At 53.5% G+C, this 22,001-nt stretch overlaps 1 protein-coding gene and 1 long non-coding RNA gene across 3 annotated transcripts in view; one reads left to right on the forward strand and one right to left on the reverse strand.

Moving 5' to 3' along the window:
• The window catches only part of LOC110310155, a 79,495-nt gene that overhangs the window by 32,693 nt on the left and 24,801 nt on the right, over positions 1-22,001 (forward strand). The window contains exon 3 of the long non-coding RNA XR_002379814.1: positions 4,309-4,499. This is a non-coding gene — a long non-coding RNA (uncharacterized LOC110310155). The remainder of the gene's footprint in view (positions 1-4,308; positions 4,500-22,001) is intronic.
• Positions 1-22,001, reverse strand: part of LOC110310153 (keratin, type II cytoskeletal 80) — a 91,718-nt gene that overhangs the window by 12,059 nt on the left and 57,658 nt on the right. The window contains exons 1-2 of one of the 2 annotated variants that reach the window (XM_021182856.2): positions 9,817-10,220; positions 4,268-4,476 (exon numbers count right to left, since the gene is read on the reverse strand). The exons of the other annotated variant lie outside the window; for it this stretch is intronic. Coding sequence (XP_021038515.1) covers positions 4,268-4,476; positions 9,817-10,116 — 509 coding nt within the window. The 5' untranslated portion in view covers positions 10,117-10,220. Of the gene's footprint in view, positions 1-4,267; positions 4,477-9,816; positions 10,221-22,001 lie in introns of those variants that run through there. 2 annotated transcript variants of the gene reach the window in all.

A 22,001-nucleotide genomic window follows, 5' to 3' on the forward strand; every position in this document is an offset into this window, starting at 1 on the left:
CTTAACCTGCAAGGTATATTGTTCCTGTTTTGGTCTCCCACTAATTTACAAGGTATGCTGTTCTTATTGGGTCTCTCACTCCCTTCCCCAGGTCCACCTCTTCCCTGCAGCCCATTTTTGCTCCTTGGCTTCATTAGAGAGTGGGACACCAGCTTATTTTGTGACCTCCAAAGGAATACAGGGAGAGAGATCTCCAGTGTACTTAGTGGCAGCTAATTTCTCCCAGCTTTCCTTACTTCCTGTGTCTAAGGCTCTCCCACTCTGTCTCTGTGTCTCTGTCTCTGTCTGTCTGTCTGTTTGTCTGTCTGTAGGCTGACAAAGCCTGCCTGCTGCAGTTACATTAGTCGGTGGCCTGTCCTGCCTGTCAACTCTCTTCCATGTAGCTTCCCTCCTGTGTCAGGCTCACCCTGGGTTTGTAAAAAGGATATTGTTGGGTGGGGACAGAACCCTTTGGTCCCTCACTTTTCCCTCTTCTAGGTAAGTCTTGGCCTCATCAGGTGGATGGCATCTGCCAGCCTCAGATGTCCTATCCTCGCCCTCAGGGACAGCCCCAGTGGATGTACGCGGATGTGGGTTAGTTTCTTCTCCCCTTTCCAGGAATGCCTGACTCAGGGTTCTAATTACAGGTGCCTGCTGCCCAGCCTTTGACCTCCTGGTAGGGCAGTGTCACAGTGACCCTGGCAACTGACTAAACCCACATGTTTTCTGAAGGGGAGCGGACCTAAGGATGGCAGTGTTCACAGGGCACCAAGGTCTCTAAATTGGGGAATAGGCTGCACTTGGCCTTACCCTATCTTCCAGGAATCTGTGAGGGTCTCTGAGGGTCATGGTGGGGCTGGACAGGGGTCATGCATCAGGGAGAACAAAAATGCTCAGAGGTTCTGACTACAGGTGCGCTGATTACATGTGTATATATGTGTGTAACAGGTACCACGGGCTCCCTTCCCTGGTGGTCCCTAACACCCTTTCCTGTGACCCTCAGAGCTTGCAGCTGGGGAGGACCTCAGGGTCCTGTGAGGAGTGCAGGCTGAGCAGAGGGCTCAAGTGCTAGCTCCCCTGAGGGGCAACTACACAGCTTAGTTACAACTTATGTGTGTGCATTGTCTGTGACCAGGAACATGTGAGGTCCCACTGTTTGCTGCAGATCTGTCACCTAGCACTGCTAGGACTTCTGCCATGGCCTCTAGTACTTCTACAATCAAGCCTCTGGTGGCCCTGAGGGGAGTGGGGCTGCCTCTCTGAGCATCTTTAACACCCCTTAGGGCTGTCTGAGTGAGACATGCTCTGGGAGCCTTTGTAAAATTCCCCTACCTTGGGGATGAAGTCAGTGAGCCCCTCATCCTGCTGCCCTCTGAATGCAGGCAGCTGGTTAGCACCCACATTTTCCTCCAGGTAAACAGAACCCACAAATTGAGCTACAAATTAGCTTTCAGCAGAGTCTTAGGTGGGAAGACCCAGAACTTCCACATCTGCCAAGAGAACCGAGGCAGGTCAGTGATGAGATCTGGAGGGTTGGAAGAAGTGGGTGGAAAGGCCTCTGGAGGCAGTTTCTGATGTGCTTATAGCAAAGGCGCCACCCCAATGCTGGCTCTCTGTGGTTGCAGGCAAGATGCTCTTCGGGGAAGCATCTTGTGGGACCTCTGGGTGCCAGGTCCCTGCTTAGCCCCTTCTTCCCTTTCCATTCCCTGGGCAGCCTCCTTGTCTGCTTCCCCTTTGGATGGCCATGTCATCTTCTCTCTGTCACTGTCCTACTTGTTCTTAATGGCTTAGAGCTACCTCCTTGGTGGCTGTGTCCTCTGAGAAGGTGTAGGAGGTGCCTGGTCCTGACTGAGCACTGTGGAGCTGCCTATGCTATGAATGAGGCCTTCGCTGGGGATGAGGGGTCTTAGCTTCTAGACTGTTTCAGGTAGACCCACCAAGAAAGACTCACCGGAGACCTGGTAAACACACACACACACACACACACACACACACACACACACACTTTAAGGGCAGCCAAATGGCCTGCCCCAAGTAGGGAAAGACAACAGGAGAGTTAGGGCTAGAGGGAGCCTGCCTAGGTATCCTTCCTAGGATCTTGAGACATCCTCCCAAGAGGGCCAATGCCTGGGGCCTAGGCTAATGGTCCAGTAGAAGGTTTAGGGTTTAGCATGGATTCCAGGCTGTGGCTGGTACCTAGTCAACCTGAATCTCTTGTTATTGATTCCCAGCTTTTGTGTGAGCTGGAAGAGCTCCTTCCTCAAAGGGTGTACAACCTGCCTGAGTGTGCCCCAGCCTGCCGTCTGATGCTTAGCTAGATTCGGCCTCTAGCTGTCCCTCAACTACACACTTCTCTTCAACCAACTTGTACAGCTCTGTGCTGTCCCTGAAGCTCCTGCTGCATGAGCTTGAGCACCTTGCTTCCTCTTGCTGGGCCTCTACATGGTTACATTGTTACAATGTTACATTGTTACATTGTTCTTAGTAACTAGGAGTTAGACTAGCCAGACCTTGGGGACCTCTGCAAGTCTCCACCCACAGAGGCTCAGGTGATGCCTATCTTCTGTCCCACCTCCAATCCGTTGCCAGCTCCTGAACCTGTTCTCAGGCCCTTTTTAGCCTGCTAAATCGCCCCCTCCCCCCTTTGTTTATTTCTGGGAGCAAGACTGAGCTCATCACCCTGCAGAGGCAAGGCACAGCTCCTCCCTGTCCCGGCTCCACCCCACACCAACAGCTTCAGCTCTAGCCTGCAGACCCAAAACTCTTGAAACCCCATTATAAGACTTATTCTCTTCTTCCCCTCCGCAGAGGAGCAGCCTTAGCCTAAACAGCAAGGCAGACAGGAAGCAGGTCAGCAGCTAGGTGTCAGCAACCAGTGGTGCCTGAGAGGGACTCAGCTGCATGTCCCCAGGGATGCCATGGTGCTTTGTCATGGCCATCGAAGGTGGCAATTTTGTTTAGTAGTTCCTGCCTTGTGACTCCTATGAGATGCTCAGACCTATTAGAGAGCAGTGAAATGGGCTGCCACCCCTGGTGAACAAGTGCGGGGAAGTTCTGAGTGATCAGATGCCCATGTGGGTTTCCTAGGATTTGGGAGGGCAGGGCTCTCTGGGAGGGGTGGCTTACATGGAGCTTCAACTCTGGAGCCTGGGTTCCTAGGCAAGCTGCCCTACCCTACGCTCTGCCTGGCTGCCCCTAGAATGCTGGCCCTACCTCGGATTGGTAGGGTGTGGACCACACTGCAGGACAGGGATCAGCCATGCTTGGTTCCCCATGCCTACCTTCCCTCCCCCCATCCAGGGTGGAGGCCCCTCAGAAGGAGACCTGGACTTGAGGACAGGCTCAGGGTATGCGATGTTTATTTGCTCAGCCTCAGCTGCCTTGTCCTGGAGGGCTTGCCCACTACTTGATCTTAGAGGGTCACCTGTCCTGAGCCTTCCTAGGCTAGCCAGCTCAGTTCAGCCAGTCTTGGTCAACTTCCATTTTCTAGGGGACAGGAAAGTCACTGCCAGGCACAACCTGAACTCTCGATTTCTTGCTCATGGCACCTGAGGTTAGTGTCAGTCACCGTGTCCACTCACTCAGAGGTCAGTCAGTTGGCTATGTTTGCTTGAAGCCACAAAGCTAGGGTCTGGGATGAGGATACATATTTCCTACTTCAATGCCTAGGCTGGACCTGTGACTACTGAGTGGTGCTTGCTCACCATTTGTCCGTCTGTCCCTCTACCCCAGTAGCTGTAAGAGAATCCCGTGGGCAGGGGCTATATTTCCATCATCTTTCTGATTTGCCAGTTACCTTGATGCCAGCAGTATTCCCTACAGGGGTATTGCTGCTTTATGAAGATAAGCCCTGTCCTGTTTGTCCCCCGCCTGCACTTCAGTGTTCCTTCTTCTTTCCTGATTCCAAGATCACATCCAAAGTGTGCTGTAGAGCACGGTCTTTAGGTTGCTTTGCTAGAGGCAAGATGTCTGTCCCAGGGTAGTACACAGGAGTTGGCATGCATGTAGGCTCAGGAGAGACTGCTGGAGCCAGGCCTGTGTTGTGCCAGCACCCAAGGGCTTAGCTGTAAGCTGGTGTGGCTGAAATTTGGTGGATCGTCAGGGTCAGTGCTATAGGTTCTTCCCATACCTTCAGTATATACATATATGATGTTCTCAAGAATTATGTCTAGAGAAGATCAGTGTTCTACCCCACACTTCCTCTTTCTCCACCTTGGGTGCACCCCACCAGAGTCCAGCCTGGTTCCTACCCTCAGCCTCTACCCCTGGTTCCCAGTGTGAGACCTACCTGACGCGAAACTCCTCCACCTTCTCTAACACCTGCAACAGGTTGGCCTCCAGCTGTCCCCGCTCTTGGCTCACTTTACGCAGCTCCTCCTGCAGCCGGCCCTGGAATGTCTCATAATGGTGGCTGAGGTCGAAGGTGGCTGATCCCTGGCCCTGCAGGAAGCTCCATCGGGTCTCCAGCAGTTGGTTGCGTTGCTCCAGAGCTTGGACCTGCAAGAGCAGGAGGGTACTGAGTAGGTCATCGGGTGCCACACTGGGTTCCCTGGACAGGCTGGGGGACCCCAAGGTGGGGCTCCCTGTCACAGGGCAGCTCATCTGCACACATTCACCAACACTGGCTCCACTCAGCAGGCAAAGCCACCGCCAGTTCTTGGCTGTTGAGTCGAAGATGCAGAGATAAGGAGAGGATGAAGGTGGAGACCAGAGATTGACGGCTTCCTAACTGGGCAGGGCTTCCATCCAATGAGGGAGGGGAGCAGGGGTGTGGAATGCCTGCCTGTCATAGGCTGGTGCAGGACTGGGAGAGCCCAAAAACAGAGGCACGGGAGACATCAGGGTCCTACCTGCCTCTCCTGCATGGTAAGTCTGATCTCACCTGGCCTCAGCAAGGTAGGCTTGCTGTATGTTTTAGTATTAATCCTCCTGATCCAGACTTGCAGATTCTTTGAGCCTCAGTTTCCCTAGCTAGAAGTTGAGGTTGATGATACTGCCTGAAAGAGCTGTCAGGGGGCAGAAGGTGGGGATGAACTCGGGAGGGAGGAAGCTGCTGACGTGTAGGAGCTGCCAACTACTGTGTACCAGACTGGTTCCAAGTGCTTTGTGTTCCAACTTCTTTGAGGCAACACCCTGTGGAGTGGGTACCTGCTATCAGCACAGTTTCCAGAGGGGGGCCATCCAACCCACGGAGCTGTGAGAATCGCCTGAGGTCACCGAATTAGCAGGCAGCAGAGCCAGGCCTGGCACCTGGAGTTCTGTTTGTTTGTTTTGGGACCTGGAAGCTCATTATATAGGTGAGGGTGACCTTTGATTGCTGGTTCTCCTACCTCTGCCTCTCAAGTGTGGAACCACAGCTCCTGGTTTGTGTAGTACTGGGGATCTAATCTGGGCCTTCCTGCATGCTAGGCGAGCACTCTGCCACTGAGCTGTGACCCCAGCCCTGAACTGAGATCTTTAACCACTGTGATGTGTCTCTTGTGGGCAGAGCATTGCTGCCCTGGAGCCCAGGGCCCTCTGAAGTGGCAGAGTCAGGGCAGCCTTGAACATGGGGACATGGAGGGCTTTGAGCCCTGTGGTTTTCCCAAAGCTTTGACTGTTCCCCTCACCTCCTCTCTCTCCCACTAGCCTTGGAGAGTCTCTTGTTTCAGTGGGTGGAGTTTAAGTCATCTTTAACCATGGCCTGCTAAGGCAGAAAGGCTCCTCCCTGAGATTTCCACAGGCACTCACAACCTCTGGATCACAGTTAGGCACCCAGAAGGCTGCGTGCCTACTTCTGTTCTTGCTTCAGTTCCCACGGGAGTGTATCCTAGGATGATGGAAACTTCCTGGCTTCATTCTCACCCTGCCTATCCTTTTGGGGGGGGTCCCTGCCTTCCTCCATTTCATGTGTTCTCTCTGTTCCCCCTGAAGAGTGCCCCCAAAACTCAAATCTGGAAGCCCCCCACTCCCACCCCAGCTTCTCCCCTTTAGCCTGAGAGCCCTGGGTGGCCACCGAGGTGAGAGCTGGCTGGGCCGTTCCCAAATGGCAGGGGCTATTCAGGCCATGAGGATTCGGCACTAACTGGATGGTGGTATGCTGAGGGTGCTGGCCTTGCTCCCAGGACCACAGCAAGACAGAGCTGCAACAAGTGTAGGGTACTTCTGTTTTTGGAAGGGAGTAGAGCAGGAACATTCGATAGAGGCACGGACTGTGGCTCTGGTGAGCGGTCATTCCCCTGCCTCACACCCATCTTGCTTTGCTGGGAAGTTTTTGCAAGGCAGTGCCTTAAACCTGTGCCACAAGCAAACTGGTTCAGTCAGGATGGAGGTCAAGAAGGTTCTGCCTTGTGCTCTCTCTCTCTCTCTCTCTCTCTCTCTCTGTGTCCATGTGTGTGGGAGTACCAGCTCACCCCACCTTCCCTCCGTTTTGACAAGCAGGAGTCCGTGTTTACACTGAGGGTGCGGTGAGAGGAGAGACTTGAGGCTCTTACCTCCACCCATGAGCAACAGAAAAACCTTTATATCAGGAAGTTCTTCCCTTAGTCTAACCTCTGTGGGAAGATGCTACGAATTGGGCTAGCCAGGCTAGGTAGAGAGCATGTGTTCTTGGAGGACCAGGGATATACCCTCTGACTTCCATTAGTCTTGGGGAGTCTCTTGTCTCAGTGGGTGGGGATGAAAAGTCACCTTTAACCATGGCCTGCTAAAGGCAGAGAGGCTCCTCCCTGTGGGAACAAAGACCTGGGGAGGGCCAGTAATCCTTGGTCCCCAGAGGAGCCGCTGCATTCTCCTCTAGTCGGTCCCCCTGCCCTGTGGTGCACAGTGGCATCTCCGGGGCCCTGCCCTGTCAGGCACAGTGGCAGCTTTGGGGGTGGCTTCCAGAGCAAATTCCTGGTTTGTTTACCCCTCACTGTGCAGTTAGGGAAGCAGACTGGGAGCTGCAGGGAGCCAGGTCAGGCTGGACAGGACTCACAGTGTGAGATTTCTTTTTCTTTTTCCTTTCTTTTTTACAGGGGACTCCAAGTCACCTTTTGAGCTCTTGCCTGGATCTGCGATGTACCCTGGGGAAGGTCCAGCCACTGAGTCAGTAGGGAGACATTGACCGGGATCCCTGACATGCTGGGAAGATGTCAGATCCCAGTATTAGGCAAGGAGCACAAGATCTGCAGGACAGCTGGCCAGTGTCTGATGCCAGCAGGGCTGAAAACAGGGGCATCTAAGACCCTTAGAGCTGGCATGACCCACCCTTGTCTCCAGCTGTCCACCTCTGAGCTGGCCACTCTCTGATGCCAGCAGGGCTGACAACAGGGACATCTGAGACCTTTAGAGCTGGCATGACCCACCCTTGTCTCCAGCTGTCCACCTCTGAGCTGGCCAGTGTCTGATGCCAGCAGGGCTGACAACAGAGACATCTGAGCTGGCATGACCCACCCTTGTCTCCAGCTATCCACCTCTGTTCCTAGATGGTCCTCTGGGCTTGGGCAGTCCTTCCCCAGAGCCCCAATGCCTAGGCTGTCTGTGTGTTTGAGATCCCTGCAGCAGCCTGATAGAGAGGACTCTGAGGCACAGAGAGGGTAAGTGACTTACTTAAGGAAACATAGACTTCAAGGCAAGCAAACACCACAGTGGTAGGCTTCTCTGCCGGGATCTAGAGGAACGGCTCCCTTCACTTCCACAAGCACTGGTTTCTCAGGGAGGCAGAAGGCTTTGAACGGGGAGAGGAGTGGAGTCCTCTTTCCTCTTCTCTGCTCAGGATCCCAGCCTTGCTTTGGGCCTGGAATCCATTCTCTGTGCTTTCCCTGCCAGTACCTCTCTCTGAAGCCTGGGCTGTGCCTTCCCTATGGCCCCTCCCCATCCTTTCCCTTCCTGCAGTGTGTGTGGCTGGGAGAGGATAGCTAGGTCTGGGAGCTCCCTGAATGAGGCTTATTTGCTCAGAAAACTTGCACTATCTGCTAGATGTGTTCAAAAGTCATCCCATTTAATTGAGAAACCCAGTACATGGATGTGCACTGAGGCCCAGAGAGATTCAGCAGGTTGCCTGGGGTTACACAGCAGGCTGGTGGTCGTTCCAGGGTTCAAACTCAGAAATAGGGTTCTAATGCTTTTTTAGTCTCTTGGGGTCTCTCACAGCCTCTGCTTAGCATAGGGCTGGAACCCATAGTCCCCTGTACCCTACAGTGATGGGCACCCCACCTCAAGGCCAACTTTGAGAGCTAGGAGGCTTAAGTTCTGCTAAGGACCTTCAAGGACCCTAACTGTGAGGGCTCCTTCCCTGGGCCCACACCCACGGTTCCCACACGGTGCCCATGGCAGTGGCACAGAGTGACATCAGCATTGGCAATCATTCGAAGGAGAGAAAAGCCACCCATGGGAGCCAAATTACATAGTTCAGCGAAGCACTCCTTTTAAGGGATTAGCCAGGCTTGTCAAGGAGGCACCTCTGCAGGGCCTACCTCTCGGGCCGTGGGTTCCATCTGCAGCTGTGGGAAGGTCTGCTTGCTCCTCCCCCAATCTGGGCATCTCGGGTGTAAATGAGGAGACTCTGAACTAGTCAGAAGAGGCAGGGAAAGACACCATTTCTGCCTCAGATCTCTCTCTCTCTCTGTCTCTGTCTATCTGTCTGCCTGTCTCTCATACACACATACACATCATACACACGCAGACCTGAGTTTAAATATAAACCGTATCAGTTGTTGGCTCTGTGACTCTGGGCAATGCAATGAGTCTCTCTGGTCCTATTGCCTCATCTGCACAGCTGGGAAAACAACGTTTGTAGTGATGTTAGTTAACACTGGCCCACGGCCGCCTTGCTACGTTCCTGTGGCATTCAGGCATCCAGGCCACCCGTGACACTCTCTTCTCACTGCCTGTCTGTCTGTACACCCCCACAGCTCAGGACCCCAGAAATGTGCAAGGGTTTGCAGAGTCAGAAACCAAGAGGCAAATAAGGACTGGCCAGGGTTCCCTGTTCTGCGCAATGTCACGAAATGTCTTTCTTTACAGTTAAGGGAATTTGAGGTGAACCTGTGAGGTGCCCTGTGGTGCCTAGCACACCAGTGTGCCATTCAGTCAGTGCGGCTCTGACACAGGAGGAAGCAGGGCTGGGAGGATTGCTCACAGAGGCCTCTTGGAGTGCTTGAGTGGGCACAGGCTTGGAAGGTAGATAGGACTTCCTGAAGCCCTAGGCTAGCTGCAGGCAGTGAGTCTAGGAAGTGTGGGGGCCATGTTGTTAGGGGCCTGTTCCTTCCACCTAGGTGAGTGCAAAGCAGGCCAACTGTTGGCTGCTGGTTGGATTCTGACACAGTCCTCTACATTCCTTTCTCCTGACAAGCCAAAGTTGCGTCTTTACTCATACAAACTCCATGGCAGCCTCCTTCTGCCACCCCCCCCCCCCCCGCTTTGGACCTGACAGAACAGTGGCTCTGCGGATGAATGGTGAAAGCCAGGAGGGTGGAAGGGAGATGGTTCTGGTACAGAGGCTTGGGGCTATGGTTATGAGGGCTTCTTAGCAGTATCTCCCATCCACCCACCTGGGCAGAAGTCAGCAGGCCACACCTCCATAGGCCGTCCCGAGAAGCACCCCTTGACTGTTACAGGGGTACACAGAGCCCTCCTATCCCCAGCCAGGTCGTGCACCCTTATCCAGTACCCCGCAGAGTCACCCTGAAGTTCCTTTTACCCCAGACACCAGGATGTATCAGGATTCCCTAACCCATCTCTGCAGGTTTAGCCATGCTGCGTCCCCATTGGCTGGGATCAGGGGCGGGGCATGACCGATGCTCAGGGAACCACCAGCCAGGTCACCTGGAAAGCCTGGGGCCCTTCTGTTTTGGTGCCCTCTCCCACTTAGCTCACCTTGCCAATCAGGGAGGCAAATTTATCATTGAGAGCCTTCATCTCCTCCTTTTCTTGGTTCTTCTGCTGTTGAACAGCTGGATCCACCTTGAGGTCCAGAGGCACCAGCAGGCTGGGGTTCACAGTCACCTTGGGGATGGTGCCAGCTGGCCTGCAGCTTGTGAGGCTTCGAGAGCTGAAGCCAGGCCCAGGGAGCCCACAGCTGCCCCATCCTGAGGTCCCAGGCTGGGGACTGCCCGCAGGGGTCATCTCACAGCCGCTGAGGCTGCTGAAGCCAACGACGCAGGAGCGGTAGGCCATGGTGGCCCCCCTGGGCCTGGGAGCTGGAGGGCTCACCAGTGAGCTAGGGAGATTTGGAGTTGGTGGCTGGCAGCCGCCTCCTGTCACATCCAGGGCCGGCTGGGGACTGAGGCGAAAACACCTGTTGCATAGTGTTCATTAGCTACAGGAGGGCGGGACTCCTCCAAGCCAGACCAACCTGTTAGTTAGATGATGTGGCTCCCGCCCTCCCCGTACCACAGCTTTCTGTCTGCCCTACGGGGGCTCTGCCTTGTTGAAGGGGCTTGTCACAGTCCCCTGCAAGAGGGGCCTGACTGAGGAAGGGGCCCTGAGGCCTGGCTGGCTGGGTGGGGCAGGGTAGGGCTGGGTGGTCAGTGCCAAGAAGGCGAAGTTCTGAAGGAAGGAGCAGGGAGAAAGGTGGGCAGCCAGCCACAGGTCACGCTGCATACCGAGAGGCTGACGTATCTGGGCTCGCATACTTCTGGAAAAGATGAAGCAAGTGTAGCCCTGAGCTCCCAGCGTAAGATGACTGCCCTGGGCGCCATGCCAGGCTGGTGTTAGAAAACAGCCCCCTTATTATTTATCTTATCCATCTGTCAGTGTCCCCTGCTAATTTCCCCTTCCCTCTCTCCCTTACTGAGGACCAGCCGAGTGCACTCCACTGACTCAAGGCCTGCAGGAAGCACATGACCAAGGCCAAGAGCTCTTGGTTTTGGAAACGTGATGTGACATTGGGTTGTGTGCGGAGTCAGCTTGGTTGTCCCCACTGGTAGAAAACCTCAACTATGTGGCTGTATTTTACCCTCATCTGAAAAATGGGCTGAAGGTTTCAGTCACAAGCAGAGTAGAGGACCCACTCCAAACAGCTGGCCTGGGTTCAGAGTCCTCCCCAATCCCCCATCAAGGGGCCAAGAGGGTCTCTGATTGGCTGTAGTTCTGCCTCCAGGTGTCCAGCTCCTTGCCCTGCCTTTTCCTTCACTCTTCTTCCCGTTCCTCCTCCATGGCTACCCATACAGCTTCTACCTTCTTCATGGGAAGTCTGGTACGGAAACAGGCATCAAGGTGCCCAAGGAATTTCTGGAAACTACAAAGGTTCTCAGCCCAGTGCTCAGCCAGGGCCTGCTCCTCCTTATCCAGGGATGGCTTCCTCTTACCCACCCTGCTAGGTCCAGCATAATCTCCCTGAGCTCAGAGAAGGGTGTGTCTGTAAAAACCAAGGGAACTCAGCCTTTGAGGGGACCGAGGCAGTCACACATTTTAACCAGGCATGATGGTTGAGCCACATGACCTACACCTGCCTGGGGTCCAGGCCTGGTTCCCATGAGTGGGCACCTCTGCTTCACTTGGATACAGAATTCTGCATCAGGAGTCTGTCCAGATCCTGGGTTCCAGGATCTACCGTGGGTAACTGGGTCCCCAGGACAATGTATGCCCTACTTCTGTGGCATGCTATATGTACCCCACTTAGCAGCCTGGTGTGTCTGGTATGGCCGCCCCAGCCTCCCACCGTCTTCTTCTGGTATCTGAATGGCATGCTGTCAGATCTAGTGGCATACCCTTCCTGGTCAGCCCAGAGTGCTCTGAGGGGGCAGCCAGTGGCATCTGCGCATGGTATGACCTGAGTGTTCTCTCTGTCCTCACCATAGCCTCCATTTAAGGTACATGCCGAATGAATTCACTGTCCTCAGTACACAGGGTGGGGTGGCGTGCCTGGTCTCAGGGCACTGGTTGTTCATGGTGACTTTGGAAGCCACGGGAAGGGCGGGGGACCAAGAACGAAGCTGGTTTTGTCTCCTTATTGTTGGCTTTGGTCAGGTTGGTTTCTCTTAATGCTCAGTTCAGCCTGTCACATCCCACTGAGTTTGACAGGTTCTTGGTAAGTCACAGTCTGTGGTCACTCCCAGCTGGCATGGAGGCCTTTGTCTCTGGGGGCTTCCCTTAGGGATGCTCTTGACTCCCTAGAAGAATGGCAGATAGGATGGCTACTGGGTGGGACATGGGAGCTATCTGGTGCCCCCCCCCCCAGGCTCCGAGCTCTCTTTGGGTGCTGGTAGAGGTGACTTTGACTGCCACGGCTGTGATTGTCAAACAGAAACAGCAGGGGGAAAAAAGCCCCAAATAAACAAACTCTACAGCTCTGCCCCACCTACTTCTTGGTCCTCCCCGTGGAAGTCCTCCCATGACCCCTAACCTCCTCTGGCTCTACTTCCCTCTCCTTGGCATCCCTGAGACCCATTTGAACAGGTTGTCTCTGACCAGAGGCTTTCCCTCTCAGCCTGGGAGGGCATCTACTTTTGCTGAGCTCAGATAGGATCCTCTCTAGGTCTTGTTAGGACCCAGGGCCCCAGGGACTGAGTGCCTATCAAATCGAAGTCTGTGGTAGTAAGGGTAGCAAGAGATAAGGAATGTTGAGTTTCACTGGAGACTTCCCAGGTCCTTCCTGGATATGCTCCAGGCATGCTTGGGTCTGGGCAATGCCAGCTGGCAAGGATATGAGGATCTTTGTGGCTGTCTGGGACTCTGGAGATATCCTTTATCACTTCCAGTGACCTCTGACCTGTCTCCCTTACTCTTCTCTGCTTCTCTTCCACGATTTCCTGTTGTTCTCTCTGCTCTTCCCTGACCTGTCCCTCATGGTTAGGGAGGAGAGGCGTCTGGCTGGATGGTCTTATAGGAATGGCATTCATGTCTATGTCATAGTTTCAGTGTCTCTTTTCTGTCTTGCTCTCCTTGGGACAGCCCAAGGCAGGCCCGTGCCCTGGCAGCCTCTCCCTGTAAGAGAGCGGAAAGTGCTTGCTTCGTGAACATCGGTAGGAATACTGACCAGCCTTCGAGCCAGCATCAGCGAATCAGGGGAGCAAGGGGAGAAAGAGTGTCTCGGAACTGCTTCAGGCCTCCACAGACCTGCTCAGGTTCTTCCTTCATCTTGGTTCCTTTCAAATATATTCCTGTGTTGTCCATGACAGAGGACTCTGCCTTCTCAGTGCCTATTCTCTTCCTCAGGGGTCTTCCCTGGAGGTAGGGCTAAGCTGAGGCTCTAGAGGAGGCAGGGATGGGGGAGTGTGGCTCTCTAGCCTCTGAGCATCTGTAGCTCTGGAACCTGAGGGTTCCACAGTGGGGGGCAGAGGATGGCTTTGGGAAGGATGCAGGGTGCGTAGAAAGGGCAGAGAGATGAGGCCCATTCCATGTGCCAGGCAAGCTTTGTACACCCTTGGCAGAGGCACCAGCTCGGGTAAAGAGCTCTGAGATACCTTCCGGGAGGGGCCCCAGGAAGAGGAAGAGCTGTAGGGGTGGAACAGAGGAAGGGTGCTGCTCTAAGTACAAGCTGGGTGGTGCAGATCTGTGTGGGATGGTGACGGTGGTGAGAGGAGCTGGCATCACTCGAGTGTCACAGGTCTGTGGAGAGCAGAGGAATCCTGACTTCCTAGGAGCCCAGAGGCTGCAATCTATGCATTTCACTACTGGGTCAAAGTCCTCCTACGGTGGCTGCCTTCGTACTTCCTCCATTTCCCAGCTCCTCGGTTTCTTTCCTGTGGCAGTCCACCCTCTGTAGCCGCACCTGGACAGTGGCGTGCGGCCACGTCACGTTCGGTGTGGGACATCTCAGATGTGAAGCACTGACATCACGAGGCTTGACTAGACAGTGTTCAGAGCCTCTGAGATGAGTCAGGGCTCTGTCGATCCCTGGAGGCTACATCCTATTTCAAGACAGGCTATGAGGATATGGAGACAGGCAGATGGGTGGGTGTTATGGGTACCAGTGGCCCAGAGTTGGGACATCTGACTTCTCTTCTGGTTCTCTGCTGATTAGCAACTATGTGATTTAGTCAAACGCCTGATCTCTCTAGATTCATGACGTTAGGTTATGCTGAACACTCATTTAAAAAAATGTTTTTCCCTAGGCATTTGTCATTGCCCCCTGCTCTGCCAGGCTCTCAGCTTGCAGTGTGAACCAGGCCCTTAGCCAGGGAACCCTGGGAAGGGCGGGCATGCCCAGCTGTGTAATGAGGGCAGACCTTAAGGGCTGGGGAGGCCTCAAGGCTAATTACGCTTTCCCATCCTCAGCCCACTTAGCCCAATTTGTAGTTATTTATTGTTGGCTGTTGACGTGTTTGTGTCTGCCTTTCGACTGAGTTCTGTGAGCACAGGGGTGGGTTGGGGCTAAATTCCTTTGATACCACACGTCTTCACATAGAATCTGGCACACAGTAGGTTCTTGGCACTAGCCATTTCTAAGTAAAAGGTCATCTTGTACACAGAGCGTTCATTCTGCCTACTGGGACAGAGGACTCATCAACAAGAGTTTTGAGATATCTCGGGGTCACAGACCCTGAGTGGTCTGTGCAGAAGTTTGTGTGTGGACATAGGTGGTAAGAAGGTGTCCTGTGGGCCCTGACTTTGCAGGATCTGGTTGTCTGCTTGCCTGGGCTGAGTTGGCTAAATCTCATGTCAACACAGGGTCCTTTTTCTGGAGTCTCATGAAGACCACAAGCAACTGACTCCCAGAGGCCTGTATTATACTGAGTCCTAAATATACTATTCCTTGTATTTCCCATCCAGTATCTGGGGACCCTGATATCTTCCTGTCATAGCTGAAATCTCGGTGGTTGGCTGAGTGTGGTAGCGTTCGAGAGGATCTCTGTTGAGTTTGAAGCCAGCCAGGGCTACATATCAAGTTCCAGGCCAACTAAGGTTACATAGTAGCATCCTATTCTCAACAAATAGAGACAAATTGAAAAAAAAAAAAAAAAAAAAGCTCTGTGGTTGAGACCAGAAGGGTGTCCTTGCAAGCTTCCTTAGGTGACTAGAAGCCTCAGTGGCTCTAGATTATAGTTAAACATGTACTTGGGGCAGAGCAGGGACAACTCAGAGGTGCCAGGCTTTTTCCTTTTGCAGATAGGACCCAGCATGGAATATTTAGTCTTCTCTGGTCTAAGCTTCAGCTACTCAGCCCTCCCTTGGGAAAACCAGCCTGTGGCCAGTTCATGCAGGAGGCCTCTTGGCTTAGTTGTCAGGCCTGCCTCTGGATGGGGAGGAGCAGGAAGAAGGATTGCACAAGGGGAAACTGGCAGAGGGCCCCTGCTTCCGCTTGCTGTTGATACCTTCGGGGGAGGGCTGAGGGGCTGCAGGGCAGCTTAGTTCCCCAACAGCATCCTTCCATCTGCTTGCCAGCCAGGAGGAAATGACAGTCTGAGAAATAGTGTCCCCTGTGTCCACTCTGTGTGCCATCCACTATGCCCGGGTCACTTCCAGCCCTGAGGATGGCTCCTGCAGGTCTCAGACACACACACATACTCAGAGTTCCCTCCTTTTTGCCTCCTCAGAGCCTCTGTGCTGGCCTTCAGCTTGTTCTATCTGTTCCTTCCTGCAGGAAGTCTTCTCTGAGACTCCTCTCCCTTACTTTGAGGGACCGCTCTTGATGCAGCCTTCGATACAGCAGGGGTGTTTCTTCAGTCGTGGTCCTGTAGCCACAGCTGCATCAAGAGTTCTTCCTCTCTGAGGACCCCACTTCCCTCCTCCAAGCACTGCTGGAATCTGGACCACCGGAGAAAGCGTCAATCCTGCCTTCCCCTGCTCTTTGGTCATCCACTCAGGAAATGGTTTCGTGATTCCCTCCTTGGTGCAAGCCCTGTCAAGCAGTGGGACAAGACAAGTTAGGCAGAATCTGTGCCTGGAGATGCATCCTCTAACCCCAGGAGTGAACATACTGCATGGTCCACAAGACCAAGACTTTCTGAGTTCTAGGATTCCTTTCTACCTCGCCTCAGCTTCCAGCCGCCCCAGTCTGGCTGGTTCCAGCCTCCTTACTCTTCTCCACCCCTTTGCAGCACACAGCTGTTTAGGAGCTGTCCTTCTCCCTGGGGCTGCTTTTAGAGAGGAACAAAGAGTCATTGGGAGGTGGACAGCTGACAAAGGAGACTGGAGGAGTGGTGGGGAATGTTGGAGATGCTTATTTGTAAGCCTAAACTCTCCCCCAAGCTCTAGAGACTGCCTTTATCTGGCCTGATAATAGACCGAAACCATGCTCTACCCTGTGGAGAGATCTGTACACCTGCCAGGTGGCAGTGACCTACAGTGACACTAGGCTCTGCTCCAGCTGACGAGCTGGCCAGATCTGGTAAAGAGCAGCCAGGCGGGGAGCCACCAGGCTCCAGGTGGCTCACACCCTGGGTAAGGGTCCTCAGTGCCCATGTAGGAGACTTGCGGAGATCTGGAACCTGAAGCCTCAACTCTAGTCCTTGGGTCTCTGTGTTCCCAGCATTGACATGGCCAGGGAGTTTCATGGTCTTTCCTCGAGCGTTTATGACACCTGCCTTGCAGTGCCCTGTGCTGCTAGGCATCTGTGTGGCCCCCTCTTCATCCCCCAGTGTCTCCCCATTGACATCTGTTGGGGATCCCCTGATACAGACAAATGTGGGAATCTCCAAGGTAGCTGGTATGTAAAATGCTAGCTTGCACATGGCCTGTTCCCTGTGTCCCAGGAAGAAGGTTGGAATCCTTCCATATGTCCCACAATTCCTATGCCAGTGTTCAGGCATGAGGCCACATCCAGGCAGTCCCAGAGATACTGCACCCCACTTTGAGGATTGGGGTTTTCACCTAGATCTTCTCCCCCTACTCCAGCCCCCCTCATGTTTAGGGGGACCCAGTCCCTCAGTTAACTTCTGAGTTTCTAGAGGAAGTTGGGAGATTTGATATGAACTTGGCATAGACTGAGGAGAGGTACCAAAGGGTCCTGGGATGATATAGACAAGAGGGCGTGGCCAATGGATGCAGCCGAGCTTCAGAAATGTCCTGCAAGACTGGGTAGCAGGAATCTGATGACCTCAGCTCTTTTCTGAGGTGCCTTTGGCTGTGTTCAGAGAGGACAAACAGTAGCCGATAAGGCTGGAATCTAATAACTATTTGCAGTGAGCTATTCCTCCACATGGGGTCTGTGCTGTCAGGCTATCTTTCTGCAGTCTATATATACTCATGTAATAGTAGTCCAGGCTGGGCTTTCTACCCTCCTCCTGGCCCCAGGGCCCTGCAAACTGATGGTAACAGATGAGGAGAGGGAGACTATAATTCCCAGGAGCAGCATGCACCAGTCTGCCACAGATCTCTGCAGTGTGTGCAGTCTCACAGGGAGCAGCAGCCCTAGAGACACCCACAGTCCTCCCTCACAGTCCTCACTGCCTGGGTCTGCATGTGACCCTCTAGTCCCCGAAGGCCCTTACCTCCTCTGTCTGTAGATGGCCCCTTCCAGGCTCAGGGAGCTGAAGACTGAAGGTGGCCTGCGTGCGATGCTCACAGGTTTTTCACATCCCCTTGACCATCTACAGGGTGGGTGCTGTTTTCCTTTAGCCATTGGAGATGCCAGGGTTCTGCATCTCAAACCGCTTGCCCAAAGTTAGCCAATAATAACCCCACTCCTCACCCCATGCAGTGAGTTGGGGAGGCAAGCCTGGCTTATCTGGGTGGACCCAGGGTCATTTCCTGAGCCCTTTAAATGGAGGTGAAGATCAGGAAGAAGCTAAAGACTGTGGCTGCCAGGTAGTTTTGCAGAGTCACGAAAGAGCCTAGGTAGCTGACATCCTGACTTTAGCCCACTGAGACCCATGTCAGACTTCAGACTTTGAGGGCTGTAGAAATGAATAAACTTGTGTAAAATAAGAAGCATATCACTTGTAAAGCCATGAATCTCACGGCGGTTTTTATAGTGGTATCAGGAAACGAGCATCCTGGACCGTGTAAAGCGACACAGGAAGAAACTGACCCTGGATTTGGTCAGATAAGTGCTGCCTAGTCGTCTGTCTGTCCTCTCTGCAGCCCATAGGGGACAGAGAAATGTCGTGAGAGAAGAGGACAGGGAGTAGGCCACACACTGTGGGAGACCTCCCACTTCTCTGAGCCCCATCTTCTTGCCAGTCTCCTGCCATGGAGATCATGGTGGCCATTCGAAGGGTAGGAGCTGGCCTTCAGGCTGCAATTTGGAGGGCTGTGTCTTCCTTTGCTTGGCTTCTAAGCTTTTCGTAGTAGAGGTGTGAGAATGGGGGTGTGTAAGAGCTTCCCCTTTGATTCGTGTGTGTGTGTGTATCTCAGGGCAAGAGGATGCCTGTGTGTTGGGGTGCCTGGTTGTGGGAGGATGTTAGGTCCTGGAGACCTCTTAGACCAATGTGTCTAATTAGCTCATGTGTGAGAGTGCATATATATTTTTAGTCACAGCCTTCATGCATGTGACCATGTGAGTATAGCTACCCACACTCCTTGTGTATGAAAAAGTACATGCCCGAGTGTGCAAACACAATTCCCCACACCCCCTTGGGAACATGTGCCTCACATGCTTGTGTGCATGTGTGCTTGTGTGTATGTGTTCTCTTCCCTGTGTGAACACGATGCGTGTGTCTCATGTTCCCTCATGGGTAGACACCTCTTTGCATCTGCTACAGCCTACCTCGGTGTGTGAACACACAAATGTCTGCTGGTACCCTGGAATGGGAGTGGATGCGACCATTTGTGCGTGTGAACGTAAGACATGTATTTGCATGTGTAGAGATACAAGTGTGTCTTTACGCCCCTGAGTAGACATTGAGGGTGGGAGTGTCTCCACTCACACTTCTGCTTGTGAGTACTTGAGCCTGTGTGCACTGCTCTTTGCGTGTGCCTGTGTGCATTTGTGTGTGTAGGCTCCCTGGACCCAGGGCTGCCCCCTCCCCCACACAGCATTGCCTCACCCCGTGACACAGCCACTAATGACTATTTGCTATTGTCTGTACATGGTGGCATCACCCGCTCTAATGACAGTCTCCCTGCCTAATGACCTGGCTCCTGCCCCATTATTTGGCAGCCATAGGGCCACTGGCCTGGTGGCTAGGGAGATGTTGACGAACTCCACACATTTCCTGCTGGGTGTCTGTGGGGGTGGGGGTAGCACCAATTCCACCCCCCCCCCACAGCCCTTAGGGTGCTCGTGTGGGCCAGGATTTCAGCTGGCAGGTAGCATTCCTGGGCAGAGAGCCCCAGGTGTGGGCTCTGCCTTCTTTCTGGGCAGGGCTGGCTGTCTGCTGCTGAGCTGACGATATTCTCCGCTGTCCCTCCCAACAAGGTGTCCTGGACCCTAGCAGGCAACCTGATCTCCTTCAGTCACCATAGACAGTGCCTGTCAACACGAACTGAGATGTCCCTTCTGAGAAGGCCTCTCCGAGCCCAAGATGCTCTGGTCTGGGGCAGCCTCTGATGAGCAAGGGAGTGTGGAACTACCAGGGAATTCTCGAGGCCCTGGGCAAGTTCCCTTGTAAGAAGGCCAGTAACCTTTCTCATCATATCTTTGTTATGACTGAAATTATGTTAAAACGACCTCTGGATTCTGAAGGAGGAAGTGAGAGGTTTCCTGTTCTTGCTTGCTGCCTCTTCAGTGAACTTATAGCCTCTTCTTATTTGTATCCTCATGGCTTGGAACCGATTCCATCTTCTCCATACTGCTTCTTTTTTTTTTTTAAGATTTATTTATTTATATATAAGTACACTGTAGCTGTCTTCAGACACACTAGAAGAGGGTGTCAGATCTCATTACGGATGGTTGTGAGCCACCATGTGGTTGCTGGGATTTGAACTCCGGACCTTCGGAAGAGCAGTCGGGTGCTCTTACCCACTGAGCCATCTCACCAGCCCTCCATACCGCTTCTTACAGGTTTGCCTCCTCCACTTGAAATTTACTCAGATGGTCGAGGAGCCCAGAACCATGCCTCAATCATAGAGACTCACTAAAAGTCTTTCCAGCACAGGAGATGCACACTTGGCTGTAGATGAGTCCTGAACTGAGAGGCAAACTCACCTTTTGTTTTTACAAAGCCTCCTTAGGCCTTGACCCACTGTGAAGGGCCTCTGGTGCTCTAGCTCCAGGGAGGAGGGAGACTGTGTGTTGAGGGGCTGGCACCGAGGGACAGCCAGGGTGACTTTCTTTCTGCATCCTCATCTGTGACCTTGTCTGTCCACTCATGAGACCTTATGGGTAAGGGAGAGAGAAAGGAGCCAATGCAATGTGCCACCTCTCTCACCTGCTGACTGGGTGTCCCGGTCCTGGTGGGAGCACTCACCCCTCTTGGGCTGAACCTTGCTCACATGACCTGCAACAGGATTTCTCAGATGTTTGTTTGTGACTCACTGGAGGGTCACGAGGATGAAGAGCTGATAACGCATCACAAAGCACAGTTTCACGACAACGCGTATGGGCTGGCCTCTGTGTAAAACATATTCTGTACCCCATAGGGCTGACACAAAATAACTCATGACAGATAATCTGACATTTGAGGGCAGGACCAGGACAGCGGGGACTGGCTCACCCCTTCTTACCCCAGCTCTCAGAGGCCCCGTCTCTCCATGTTTTCCTGGAGAAGGTCTGGTTTGGCAGGGAGGAGTAGCCAGAATGTGGTGTTAGGTAGGCAGAGTTTAAAGGAAGGCCGTCCAGGCAAACCTGCCCCATGGACCGTCACTCCTTCTCCTTCAATTCTGAGCCCTTCGCCAACCTAGCTCATGGCTGGGCCGAGGGCATCAGAAAATGCATTCCATGAAAGCAGATCACTGGACTCCCTGGTAGGAGTGCTGGCACTAGGAAGGTTCTAGCAGCCCTCACCGCCAGTCTGTCACTGGCCCCCAGTAAGGCCCATGTTCAGGGTAAGCTGGGGAGTTGGTGAAAGGACTTGGTTTCAGGGACTTGGTGTCTTCCCATAAATACCTCCCGCACTGGTCCGATTGGTGGGGTGTGAACGCTGTGTGGTATATGTGTGGGTATACAGACTTATGTGCATGTACACAGAGGCGAGAGAGACGTGGGTGTCCTGCTCTGTCATTTTCTACCTTACTCCTTCGAGGCTCACTCCCTTGAGGGAGGGTCTCTCACTGGAGAGGCTGGAAGCCAGCAAGCCCCAGGGACCCTCCAGTCCACCTCCAACAGTGCTGGGTTACAGGAACAGGTAACCCCACTCAGGGTTTTGCATGGGTGCTGGGGGTTTGAACTCAATCCATGCCTCGCTCATAGAGTCCTCATGTTTAAACAGCAAGCACTCTTAACCAAGGAGCCAGCTCCCTAGGTCCATTGATCTGCTCTCTATAAAAAGCATTTCCTGATGCCCGACTCCCCTGTAAGCCACGTTGGCTAAGGGCTTGGGGTTGAAGGAGCAGAAGCAGATCCCTGGCCCAGGTGCAGGGAGATGAGGAAGGTGTGCCAGGGAGGCCCACCTTTGTTCTCCGCCTGTCTGCACCACTCTCTACGACCCAGGCAACACAGACAAATGTGTCTTTCTCAGCTCCGTGCTTGGCTACCCATTCCCTCACAGGGCTCTGACTACTGTGCTCACCCCGCAGATAGTGAAATAAAGGCGCAGAGAGGTCAAGTTCACACAGTCAGGAAGGGCTAGGGCCAAGGCTCCTTCCCAGGCCAGTCTCTCCCCGTCGCTTCATGTGGCCTTGCAGGGAGCCCTCTGGGTTCTGGTGAAGACACAGTATTGGCGGACAGCTTGGTTTCTGGGGCTAGGAGGAGTAGACCTGGTCTCGGGAGGATTTGCAGTACACCAAAGGGCGCTTCTTTCCTTTGACAGAAACTAATCTCTCCTAGACACTCCAGAGATTTCTGCCCCCATCCGACCATACGATCTACGACTTCTCCTGCTCGGACTCTCCTTATCCCGGACGTCCAAGCAGGAGAAGGTGGGGGGAGGCTGCTTACCCAGCGGAGTTTCGTCAGGGAGATTGCTTGATTATCAAGAGGAAAAAATTGCAGCAAGAGAGAGATGTGGCTTCGATTCCAGAGTGTTCCTTGGCACTCCTTAAGGGCAGGGACTAATCCTCTAGCAAAATGGACTTAATTAATGCTCGAGACTGTCGTAGCTAGCAGAGCTGAGATCTATGAGAACATTTGCAAAGGA

Source organism: Mus caroli, chromosome 15, assembly GCF_900094665.2.
Source record: "Mus caroli chromosome 15, CAROLI_EIJ_v1.1, whole genome shotgun sequence".
In the NCBI taxonomy this organism is placed as follows: Eukaryota; Metazoa; Chordata; class Mammalia; order Rodentia; family Muridae; genus Mus; species Mus caroli.